This window comes from Salarias fasciatus, chromosome 5 (genome assembly GCF_902148845.1).
Source record: "Salarias fasciatus chromosome 5, fSalaFa1.1, whole genome shotgun sequence".
NCBI lineage: Eukaryota > Metazoa > Chordata > Actinopteri > Blenniiformes > Blenniidae > Salarias > Salarias fasciatus.
Window position 1 is genome coordinate 20,415,451 of NC_043749.1, and position 13,516 is coordinate 20,428,966.

General features: G+C 39.3%; 1 protein-coding gene across 2 annotated transcripts in view; it reads right to left on the reverse strand.

Annotated features, from left to right (window-relative positions):
* The window catches only part of LOC115388087 (metabotropic glutamate receptor 4-like), a 146,598-nt gene that overhangs the window by 33,728 nt on the left and 99,354 nt on the right, over window positions 1-13,516 (reverse strand). For both annotated transcript variants that reach the window (XR_003931450.1, XM_030091019.1), the window contains exons 3-5: window positions 12,225-12,360; window positions 11,864-12,018; window positions 11,456-11,596 (exon numbers count right to left, since the gene is read on the reverse strand). Coding sequence is in view for 1 of the 2 variants with exons in the window: in XM_030091019.1 (XP_029946879.1) it covers window positions 11,456-11,596; window positions 11,864-12,018; window positions 12,225-12,360 (432 nt within the window). In the remaining variant the exon portion in view is untranslated. The remainder of the gene's footprint in view (window positions 1-11,455; window positions 11,597-11,863; window positions 12,019-12,224; window positions 12,361-13,516) is intronic.

The window sequence follows — 13,516 nt, forward strand, 5'->3', positions numbered from 1 at the left end:
TCGCCCAGTGCATGCTGGGAAACACTCCAGCCGCCCTGCAACCCTGTTCAGGATAAGCGGTTTAAAAAATAGATGGCTGGATGGAAAAGCACATCCTGTCTTTATCTGTGTTGCTTTGTTTCCCGCCGCTCCCCCACATCATTACCGTCGAGGAGAAACGGCGTCTGCGCGATGGGTCCCCGCTCTACCTTCTAGCACCGTTCCGAGTTGATCAATATCAGTTTTACATCTCCTTCATTCTCAGATGAAAGACAAGTCTCACCTGTTTTTCCTCGTCACTCATGCCCTCCTTATCCTTTGATCACACTAAGGAGTCTAACCCTCTCAGGACACTGGCAATTCTGCAGCGTGTCCCACGCGGCTCTCGCACACGGCTGTGCTCGGGGGCACTGCGGCGCTCTCCACCAGCGGAGAGGCGTCACAAGCGTCACACTTTAACCTCAAACACATTCCGTGGTCGCTGGCTCCCTGTGAAGCAGGCTGACAGTAAAATTTAGCACTGAAATGTCTGTAATGAGCACAGCAAGTGATTGAACAGCGACTTCCTGCATTATGCAGGTGCCTATAGAGCATCCATTCCCACTACGAGAATGTTATGCTGATGTATTTTTTTTTAGCAGTTATAAATTATATGGTCGAAACAAAAAGATGCGTAGATGTTTTCCAAGGTCGATGATGAAAATTTTATCATTCTCTAGGAATTTGTTCGTGTATCTATCAATGGTTTAGCACTTAAGCTGACAAGCCATAATAATGTGAACAACTAAATCTTAATGACGCAAACTGGAGTAAAATGTCCAAAAAAACAACTTGAGCTGTTGCATTTTGTAGAGTTGTGCAAGCATGTTTTCACAAACTCACCCTGACAACATGGCTTTGAGGCGAATGCTTGTTTGCGAGCCATCATGACCGAGTGTGTGCTGTGACCAACCTATTGTGTTGTAAGTATAGAATTGTATGGGTAGATGTATGGAGGTTTTCTAACAAAGTAACCATGGGTTTGGTGCAGAGGCATGACACGACATCAGCTACTCCTGGAATCTGTTCATTCTCCCTTCCAGCCACACCTGCTTACAGAACTTAAAAGAACATTAAACACAGATTTCCATACAGCACAGGTCTTTCATGGTGTAGAGTCTTGTTTGGATGTATTCAAACATCTGTTTGTGTTCAGGCTGATTCTCATTTTGTGTAAACAAATTAGTTCTGCAGTTTCTGAATGTGTTTGACTTTGTTTAAGCATATAAGTAAATAGGAGGTATGTTTACTCAAACCGAAACCAAACCAAATCAAAGATTACTGTTAATTATAATCAAAGGCTGCATTAAATAAACAAATTGAATTTTAATTTCAGTGTGCCAACCTTCTACAATCTGTGCTCCTATCTGCACCTTACAACAAGAAAAAAAAAACCTCTAGTTTGATCACAAACAGATGTTTTAAGTTGAAATAAATCTTAATTTAAACTACCTGGTTTTGAATAAGAACAAAACAAGACCTAAAAATGCAAATTCTAATCAGTTTCTTTGTTGTATTATTGCTAAAAATAAATATATTATAGTGAGTGATGTTTCCTGATGAAAACATGATCATTACCATGAAGGTTAGGCTGGTGTCTAAATAAGTAGTGAGAGACAAACACTAAACATTCATTATCACCCTGGTAAATCCTCCTAACCAGGGGAGTCATAAGATAACATTTACTAGTTTTAGACCTCATAGTAGGAAATAAGATACATAATCATAGTATATAGATTCACTGATTGTTTGATCTTTAGGTTCCTAAATACATGCTCAGATCATTATCAACAACATGAGTAATAACAACACATTTGGCCCCTCATTCTAAGTTTTAGCTTTACTCACCAATTACTCGTATATTTGATAGAAATATTGTGACTACCTTTATATTGATACGCAATTTCTTTTGTACGTTTATGATTTGAGTATTAATGATGCATCTTTTTATTGTCAATGAAAGATCAGAACAAACAGAGAACCAAAACTCTTTAAAGTACATGGCACTTGAGCTCAATTAAAAACAAATATCTTCCCTTCTTCATTTTCAGTGGTATCTCAGGTGGTAGAGCAGCTTTTCCTCAATCCTCAAAAATTGGAGGTATAATTCTGCACTTCATTTTTCCACGTGGTGACACTTCCTGGAGTAAAATTCTTAAACCCACATGGATAAGGATGGATGGATGGATGGATGGATGGATGGATGGATGGATGGATGCATGCATGACAGGGGTGTCAGACTCATCCTAGATCAGGGGGCAGATACACCAATAATCAATCACCAATACCAACAACTCTAACATTCTTTCCCTTCTGTACTACAAAAAACATTATTAGATCTTGAAAATGTTCATACATATATATATATTTTTTTGCACCTATGACAGAATCTGTTTTGAAGCAAATATTTCTGCCAAATTGATTTAATTGAAAAAGAAGTGTGCCTGATTGTTCCTCCAGAACACGGGACTTCTGCAGCTTTCAGCACGCATGTTTTCACTAACTCACCCTGATGGTAAGACTTTGATGATATTCTATCAACAGGGAGTGAGCTTTCACATCGCTGCCATCCCACAGGCCAGACTGAACTCCACAGCTGTTCAGCTTGACAGCTTTGATTTAGAGCTTCAGACCTGAGATATACACGTCACAGTAAAACATGATTTCAAATGTAAATTATTAGATGACATCTGTCTCAACAAATACATTTTCTGACATTATCTTGCACGTGGAAATAGCCTGCATTTCTTCATTTTACACTCACTTTCGTGCTTTCCAGTAAACTGACATCGATACTTGTACATATTCCAGCAGCCTCGTTGTATCGTGACTCCAGGGACAGATACATAAAACCCTTTAAAGATTTACAAGGCTCAGTATAATGCGGAACCGTATGGCTTCTTCTGTGCCAATTTCAAATTTAAACCCGTTGTTTCAAACTTCACTTACGAGGAGAACGTGAACACACGTTTGAGCGTAGCAGGATGCTGATCACACGACACACTCGTTCCCAGACCTCCCTGAGGATCTCGCCACGCTCTCGCCGGCAGGTAACTGAGGGTCACTCCAATCAGAAGACTAACTCCTGTATCTGTAATATCCTGGAGTCCTACCCTACATACATATAACCCCCGTGTTATCTCTCCGGAGCGCTCATTGCTGGGATTTACCGCCTTCCAACCGAACACCAGCTGTTGGTTTTGAAGCCTATCTCTTGAGTAAAAGCTGTGGTTTGTCTCTGGTGAATCGGGTAATTCTTTGCTGTTTATTGTGTTGCCAGTGCTGTCCTCTGTCTATAAATAATAACATCCCTTGAGTTTTGAATCTCGGAGCTCTTGTCTTCCTCTTGTATTCATCATTTCACACATTATAACGGCAGAACTACTGTATATGACGGTGATCACTCCCACAGGAAGGGATCTATCTGCATGTGCATGGATCTGAATCTTTTTGTTTTGTCTTGATTCATTTAGGCTGTGAAACTGTAAGAATTTGAAGTGGATGACTTTGCCACATATGGTGGTCAGTGTGAGGTTGCCATCCGGCCCCGTTAACTGTACCTTCGTACCCTGGAGTGGATCTTAAGTCCTCATCCTTTTTGTACAAACCTTTTGCTTTTTTGTTTTGTTTTGTAGCAACCGATTCAGAGCGAAGTCTACTCAAAAGAAATTAGGAAACAATCCATTCATGATCATTTCTTTCTGTTATTTCAGGAACATTAGCGTGGTTTGTATCTTTGAAAATACAATTCTAATGCTACTGTTACTACACTAATAATATTCATAATCATAACAGACACAACAACTATCTATTTTAGATAATTATTTCTATTTTATTTTTAAAACTCTGAAGGAAACAAAACAAGTAGAAAAACAAGTCTTCCTCCACCTTCACCTCCTGTTTAATAATCGCTATGAAGGACGAGTGCTGATGTGCTTCACTGTTTATGTAATTTTAATTCAGAAACCTAAAAACATTTGATTTCTTTTTTCAGAAAATTGAGTCACTTCACAGATAATCGCACGAGAACGTCTCCTTGAGGGTTATTCAGGCACACCAAAGATCTTCATTATATTATTGAAAAAGAAAGTTTTGTTTTGAATCATCGTATGATCATCGCCGCAGTGTAAAATAACGAAATTCCTCATGACAAATGCTGCTTTTAGTTTCTCTTTCTCACAAGCTGTAGCCACTTCTGTCTTGTTTCTTTGTTGCAACACTAACTCGTTCTTACATTTGATTCCTTATTTTTTTATTTTTTTTTTTTCACCAAAATAATAATTAAATTCAAAATGTGTAGTTTTCAGCGGAGGTAAGTTCAATCCGTGCATTTTCGATATGTTATAACATACTTGGCCCATCAGACGTTTAATCTTCCCAGTAACAGTGCCGTTAATAAAGGTGACATTGAAACACAATATGTAGTTCATGAATCTTGTGTCGATAAGTGTCTGATGGGAAAGTGCTGTAACATGTACAAGCTTACACTTACTGACCTGCTGGGTTCACAGCAGGCCGACTGCCAGATGAGTCAAAAACAAGGAGCCAGTTTAAACCCAACAAGCATTTCTGTGGACTGTGGGACGAAAAAAGTGGTTGAAGAAATTATCACAAACATTCGAGGATTTGACCGTCTCTGTTATTATATTCAAGCTTTTTAAGTTTGCAGGAGTTCATCCTGCAGTGGCTGCAGGTCTCACTAGAGATTTTCCAGTGGATTTAGGAGAAAAGTCATTGCTGGCCAGTTTTCTTTTTCAACTGTTCTTTTGTTCTACTCGGTGCGAGCTTTGACTCGTTGTCCTGGTTTAAGACCGTAAACCTTTACTGCAAACCTGGATTTTTTTTTTTTTCCACATTCCCCTCTCAAAAATGTCTTCAGATTTCATCATTCTTTTGATATGTTCAATATATCCAGTACCAAAGGCAACAAAGCTGCCCCGGAGCACAATAGAAACCCTAGAAACAAAGTGATTCACAATCCTAATGACATTTCATGTGGTTTCTATCTCCCCACAGGGGCTGATCTCAGAAGAAAAACTTACTTTTGACAGTTTTGCGAGCATTAGTTGTGCCTTTTAGTGCCTTTCTTTCAGCAGTGTTGTCCTTGACCTCCGCCCGTGAAGTCCAAACCTGGTTTTGTGTGAGACGTTTGATACGGACAGAAACTACAGCTCCAGTTTGTTCCAACTGAGCCCGAAGCTCTTTAGAAGTCTTACGTGGGTTTTCCTTCATAATGCTCGCCAACCTTTGCAGACTTCTCTCATTGAATGTCCTCTTACCGTGGGAAGCATATTAACACTTATGTGACTGTGAAACTTCTTGATAACATTCAAACAAGACCTTTCTTTTTTCCCGTAGGGATTGTATTATTTTTGATTAAAATAAATAAAAGAAAGATAAAAAAGACAGTTCTCATCCTGTGAAACAGCTTGCCTGTTCACCAAAAAGAACCAGTCCTGCTTTTGCAATGAAAACATCATTTGTTGAATAAATAAGGTTATATGGTCACTGAACGCTCAGCCCAAACAAGTGTTATTTGCTTTGTGAATCTGTTTGAAGAACTAATTTAATTATCTTTAAATTTGGGGGCAATAATGGCGTTAAGGGTACATATTGTGTTCAGATATATATATATATATATATATATATATATATATATATATATATATATATATATATATATATATATATATATTTATTTTATTTTTTTTTTTTTTTGCACTTCACTCAGAGAAAACACTTGGTCCCCTGTTGTTTTTTCACTACTTTTTGACAATCTGTTTGCACTTAAAACAACACCGCACTTTTACATGGCTACATTTGTTCTTACATATATCACAGTATTTTTTTTTTTTTTTTTTTGGCAGTTGTGTATAGATCTGTGTAGTTCCCAGACTGGAAATGTTGCTGGGATTCATCCTTTGATGATTTCCTTTTCCTCGGTCGTAATGCAGCAGTATTTGAAACTCAGCTCAGTGAAATGGCGTGTGGATTACCGCTGTGTACGCGCTGTCACGGCACACTATTGCTCACAAACATTGGTGTTTATGAGGGAGAAAAAAAAAACTGCTGTGGGACAGTCTGCTTGATTTAGCATTTATCACTGACCCCTCACAGCAACAAGGTACTTACTTTGATTCTCTTTGATTCTCTGGACTTTGCATGCTTCCTGCCTTAAGATACTCAATTCAGTCACAAGAGAATAAAAAAAAAAAACTGCCTTGAGTGCAGGAGGGAGTGATTTTCCATCTTTATGCTGTCTAATGATGTGCTGATTTACTGTTCTGCCCCACTACTCCACTCCTCGTCCGATTATGCAATATAACGTAAGACCATGTTTCTTCCCTGTGTCCTTAATATGAGGTGAGCTTTTCTATATGTCCTTATTTTTTAGTTACTGAATTCATGAACATGTATAGACATATAAATACACATACAACATGTAAGCTCCAACAAAGTTCTGAGTATGTGCACACCAATCACTGTCCCACCAAATTGAACTTTCATCACACGTTTCTGTCTGTGCGTAGCAGCAAATAATCCTTCTTTCAGGCATGGTTCTGATTTAAAAGTGAGACTTTTTCTTTGTGACTGACTCAGAAAGGATAATGCAGTCCTCAGGTGGCCTCATTACTGTGGAAGAACAAACAAGAGTACCTGCAGATTAATATCTGATTCATTTAACCTATACCTTGATACTTTTACATAAATTAAAACTTTTTGCAATCAAGCACTTGAGAAATAGTCTCACAGTGGTGATTAAACCTTTCACCTTAAGGTACATCTCAATATTTCACTTCCCCCCCCCCCCTTTCTTTTTCTTAGGTGAGCCTTTTGTGTCAATTAACGAAAGCACAAGACGCGATGAGGGACAAAGCAGAAACGAGATGTTCAACCACACACACACAGACACGTGACTGTTATGGAGCTGGCCACACTGTCAACAGTATCAACAGTGTTTAGGTTGTTGTTTTCAATTGCAGACGGTTGAAACAGAAGTTCAAATAAAAGTCAGTGGTGGAAGAATACTGCCGGAGCAATCCAATTATTAAGTTTTAACGTCTTCATACCACTTAGATCTTACATTTCAATTACATCTGGAGCAATTATTCGGCGGATGGCGGCAACGATGACGCACTTTGACTTTGCTGCAACTCTTTTCCTCTGTGCCTCTGGCAGGTATCCTTTAACGTTAATTACACATTCAGGCTACAAGAAAGTTCAGTTTGAGTATCAGTGGCTAAGATATTTGTAAATAAATCTGTGGTCATCACTTATTTAAAAAACAAAAAGCACCTAAAGATTACATTAATAACATCAACCGGTTTTGAGATATTGTTGTATAACCTCATTATTGAAGAGACCCAATGATTATTATGTGCTATTTTGCTACAAAGACAAAAACAGACACAGTGACCTGACTTGTGTAGCATGTAAGATATGTGAAGAATTTCACCATACAAACGTAAAGTGCCCGTAGATACAAAACAGAAGTGTTTGTGACACAGCTTTCACTGTCGTGATTTTGTTTTGGTGAAGCCTGCAGGCTGGTAAACTCTGTGGGCTGCTACCTGACATAACTGTTGTCACAACAGATCAAATCAGGCCTTAAAGATCCCACTTTGAAAAGGATTAAACTCTCCAGGTTAAGCGGACTTTCTCTATCCACTGGCCAGAATCTAAGCGTCAGAGATTTTCCACTTCTTCGTCTATAACCTCAAAAGGAAATGGGAAAGTCAATACGTGTGTGGCTACGGTGAAAGTATATTACATGTTTCATTAAATTTTTTGCTTCTTTTGCTTAAATACAGTATAAAGGACACTAGTTTAAACTCACAATGCCTACATCTGATGATATAATTCAGACCATTGCCTTCAGGCTGTATAATAAGATAATTATGCGTCTTTTTTCTCTACATACACGCATATATAGATATATAATTACGCACGTTCTGTACATAACAATGCCAAATGATTTTTCATTACTTGTACAGGTTTAATGACAGCAAATTTGAATCCTCATCCTAATCCTGAGGGAAAAAAAAAAGAGACAAGCAGCAACAAAACAGCTGAGATTAACAACCATCATGAGGACAGCGGCAGACAGGTCGGCTAATGTTAATTAGGGCTGATAATGTGAATGCATTGTCGGTGCTGGGGATACATGTAACCTTTATATTTCTGTCCTATCGCTCCTGACAGATTTGGCATTCATATTTCTCACAACCGCAGCTCCTACGCTGTCAGTGCTTTGCATTATGAGAAAGCAGGCGAATGGGGCCTTGCATCTACCAACCATTCATTAAAGAATGTCCACACAACGTCTGCTGTGTGACTGTTGAAGAGCATGTGTCACACTTGTAACACACAGTAATATTAAATATTGGCTGATGTTGACCAGAACCACAGCTTGAATCTCTCAGCAATCCGTTTCCCCTGGCAATGCAACTGACTCTGTGGTGACTGTTTGTTGCTTGTTGTTTTCTCTCCATCGTTTTCTCTGCGCTCTGAGTAAAACATCATAAAGCGAGAGCCACCTCTGAGCCTGGTTCTGCAGCTTTCCTCCTGTTCAAAGGGAGTTTTTCCTTTCCAACACTTCCTGTGCTTGCTTTTGTGGAATGGTTGGGATTTCTCTCTGTAAAAGTGCCTTGAAATGACTTTGTAGTATTTGGTGCTATATAAATAATACTGCAATTTAGTTTTAATTTAATTATTGCTACTGACAAGACTGAGTTAATCCAGGATTACTGAAGCACTGCTAATCCATGTAACAGGAGTTTACTGAAACTCAAACAGAGCTGCTCTCCCATTACAACTGCTGTGAAAAGCCATGATATTCCAGTAATGTAATATTTTAACATGTATATCACATTTTTTTTGGTTTTCTAATGTCAGATTAATCAATCTGAAAATGACTTGCTTTGTCAAGAAAACACTTGATTGTTGTTCATGTGAAAGCAGTGCTTCATGTCTTTGATATGTTAAATTATGGCAGATAATTAGTAGCAATGCAATTAAATGAAATACATATTAAAAAAGAAAAAAAAACAAGCTGAAAATTTACTCAAACATTGCTGTATTGAATACTCGGCATCTGGGAATTACTGTTTATGAATAAAAAACAAACAAATAATCAAATAACTAAATAAATAACTTTAGCCGCCTTACAGAAAAACTATAATCTCTCAGTTGCAAAATTAGCAAGCTCTTTCCTTTGGAATAATTCCATTGCGACATTATCACTGCCTCACATGTTAAACTGCCCTGCATCTGCACGAAGACACACACGGATCCTGACGCAGTTTTTTTTTCCTCCCCTCTAAACCGACAGAAAATGTTTCTATAAATGAAAGTTGCATTGTCTTTAACGTAAATACGCAGTGGCCAGCTTTAAAGACATGCACAGAAATCTTTTTACAGGTGTTTTTTTATAAAAACACTTTTACAAGCTGCTGTGAGGAACAAACTTGTGCTGCCTCGGGTGCAGGTGTGTCCCACCCGGCTGTGCAGATGTGCACACAGACAGGTCTTAAATGAACTCAGAGAAAACCCCTGCTGCAAACTACAAACATGATGTTAACAGCTTACAACGTCTTGACAAGACCCACTTGAGCAAAAACGCCGGAGCCACCCCGGCTGGTAACACAATGTTCTGTAAAACTAACAAGAAGAACATTGTGCAATTGATTGAAAATCCAGCTTTAGTCAGTCAGCAGTGTGGTTGCGTTCCATCGCCTGCAGATACCAACACCTCACCATGATTCCCACTGAAACATTTTAGGACCAGCACATCTACAAGAAAGAACTAACAAACATTTTGTTTTCTTTCAACATTTTACCTCATGTTTAACCGATTTAGTGAATACATTAATTTAGAAAAGTCTTCACTCATCTTCATCACTTAGACCGGAGGTGTCAAACATAAGGTCTATGGGCCAAAACTGGCAATCAAGTGGCTCCAATCCGGCCTGCCAAAACACCAAGCAAATTGTGAAATTGCAAGAATGTCACACTGAGACCCAGGGTGAAAAATTGGTGATGCTGCCATGAAAGGTCATGACCTCCCGCTATCTAATCAGCCTCAAAGTCATGTTGGACATTTCACTATATTTTGCATCAGAATCCATCAATAAAACTGGAGATTGACAGACACTTTGGTCATACCCTGCACAAAAACAAAAAAAGTTTGGTTTAAATTTAAATGTCAATATAAGACTATTTTACTCGTCTGGCTGACTCAAGATGAAATCGGCTGTATGTGGCACCTGAACTGACGTGTGTTTGACATCCCTGTTTTCAATTAAAGCCTACATGCTGCTGGCCTGCCTTAGCCGGTGATTAGTCGGAGACACAAAAATGAAGGAAGGTTTGCAAATTAGCAACAATTCTGAACTGGAATCAGACTGAATTGACACCTTGAATCAAGTGAGGATTCTTGACCATGTAAACTGGTTCTCTCCGCAGTCCAGCAATCATTTTGTTGTACATCAACAAAACACACAAAAGAGCGCAAAAGCTGTTGGATGAATACAGGGCCAAGACGTGGAAGACAGACAGTCTCCTCCTGCATCCAAATTCATACATCCAGCCAATTTAGAGTCACCACCAAACAAGACTGGACTTGGGGAGAAAAAACCCAGAAAAAAAAAAAAAAGAGAAAAAACAGAAAACAGAAGCAGAAACAGGAACAGAAATATTCTGGGTCAGACCTTACATTTGAGTCTCCACAATGTGTTACTGAAACCCCGCTGGTTATGGAGGCATGCGTAAAAGTCCTGAATACAACAATGCCAGCTTGTGGCAGGTCATGTCAAATGATACGTTCCAGAATATCAGCCTCATATATAATTACACACTCCACATGATATGCAACACATAATTAGCCTCTCTTACAACATGACGCTTAATGTCAGTTTTTCCTTTCTCCCCAGATTTTAACCTCTCGACTGACTCATTAGCATTCAGGAGAAGAAGAAGAAAAAAAAGATTTTCTATAAAGTAGACAACAGTTTCAGAGTCTCCTTCTATGATGTATGTTGCACTTGTTTTAATGATGATAAAATATGCTGCGAGTTCTTTCAGCAGAGAGAGTCTGTGTTATCTACAGTGGTGGGAAGTTAGGTGGAAGGAGTGTGAAGCTTTAACAAAGCAGCACAGATAAACCATTCATTTGTAATGGCCGTGCGGGTAAACACAGCTGACTCGGCAGAAATATACAGCAGCCGTGAAATGAGCTGGGAGATGAACGGTGATTCTGAATATTGAATGTAAAGCTGCTGCACTTTTAATGGGTGGGAGATGCTGTCAAAACCACTTCACCATGAGCCAAATGTGTCACACACTTCGGGAGATCAAAAGACGGATGTTTTGAAGCCGGTTGAAACTTTAAACCGAAAGGAACAACGAGCAGCTCTTTCTCAACAGGAGAATTTCTTACTTGTGCACTTTTTGAGCCCGGACCCTTTCTTCACCGCGTGACGGCTGAGTTTGCAGTTGAAGTTGTTCTCCCAGAACTCGGCAAACCAGATATTCCTTCTGTTGTTCTCCAGCGTGCGGCTGATGAAGTAACGATCAAACCCTGGACGGATCAATGGATTCATTGTCATTGACACAGTCACTGTCAGTGTAAACAACAGTGAAACTACAAGCTGTAAACAAGCTGTATACAACGCTGTGCACTTAGTTTGCCTAATTTGTTTGTATGATTGATAGTTTTGAATAATAAGGATTAAGTATTGTCTTTTTAAGTATTGTCTCTTTCCAAGAAAACTTGATTTCCCTGAAACGTGTGACTGGCTTCAGCGGAGCCCGGCATCAGATGCCTGCACAGTGGCCGCCTTTGTACCTTTGATGGACTGCCGCTTGGGCAAGATGGTGACTGCTCCCTCTGCCATCTCCTCCTGCTGCACGACCGGAGAGATCTTTGAGCCCCAGCTGTCCGAACCCACCCAGATGAAATGACCTGTCTGGTTGGCCTTTTTCGCCGCGTGGAGTAGCCGCCTGCGAAAGGTGAGGAAACAGATGTTACCACGGATAAGGTCAGCAACCCAAGCAGCTATACTTTGATTTTGTTTTTGCAATTCATTCCGCCGTGGCCTGGCAGAGCCGCGCTCAAACTGCTGTTTCCCACATGTTTCCCAACTGTCTGCTGCAGTCCTGTTTTCTAATCTTCAAAGAAGTCTTACATAGCTATTACCAGGCCTCACCTGATATCGTCTTCGTTGGCGAAAAGTATGACAACTCTAGCATTTGGATTTTCTCTGAGCCGCCGGATGACCTTGTCAAACTCCCCCGGCTTCGGCTCCCGGGGAATCTTGACTGACTGGGAGATGCAAACACCACCTGAAAGACATTTAAAGATGTTGTAAGATACTTTGTATAATCTGTCAAAACAAACTTTCACCTTTGCCAGCACTATCACAGAAAAGCAAGCATACAGCAGCAACGTAGCAATCAATAAAGGCACGACGAGGACTCTTTCAAGTTGTGTTGTGAACTTTGCTTTCATAACTTTGCAGTCAATAGATTTCAGTACATCCAGACAATGTCAATCAAAAACACGTCTAAAATGAGACTGAATTCTGCTTCAGGGTGACAGGCGGAGGAAGACTAATAAACAACAAGCACTTTGAGACTTAGTAAAGTCAAATACATGTTCCTAAACCGAGTGAGTGCAATCACTTAGAACATATTTTTGGCATTTCTGACAAGCATTGACAAAAATATTTTCATTTTAAGACAAAAGAAAGTGTTGTGAACCTTGGGGAGCAGCAATACACAGAACCCATTCAGTTCTCAGAGGTCATCTCAAGTTTCTCTGGCAGGAAAAGTTACTTCACTCAACAATAACTTTGATACAGTGTGATTCCACAAACAGTGGAAAACTAAGCACGTTGTCACATTAAAAATCCCAGTTCACACGGTCAACACTGCATTGGTTTCAATATGGAAACAAGAATAAGATGTTAAAGAAGCATCCAAAAAAGCAGCCAACAGTGTCATCAGCCAGAAAAGACACAACAGCAGCAACAAAAGTCTAAACCTTCAGAATATACAGGGTTTACAAAATTATGTTTAGGTTGGGTAATTTCCCTGAAGAAAGTCTGTAGAACTCATCTTAATGTGTATTTTACCTCACACTGTGAAAAGAGAATCACAATTCAACAGAGCATTGATTGAAATTAAAAAATGACAACGTGACAAAATGATAAAGCGTCTGTGACTCAGGAGATTAAAGCAAACCGGATGACACCAACAACAGAGCCGATTCAGAGAAGCTGCACTTTATTTGTTACAGATTATATAGGAATGGTGACACGTTACTTCTGAGAGTCATGTTCTGCTCAGAAGGTAAAAGGAAAAGTACTTTATTTCAAAACTATTAAATGAAATATTTAGGCTGAATATTGACAGACTGGATGTGAGGTTTAGTGAATCACTAGGTGAAGGTTGAGTCACGTTGGTTGAATTCACGTTGGCAACTGGAATCTTTGTAACT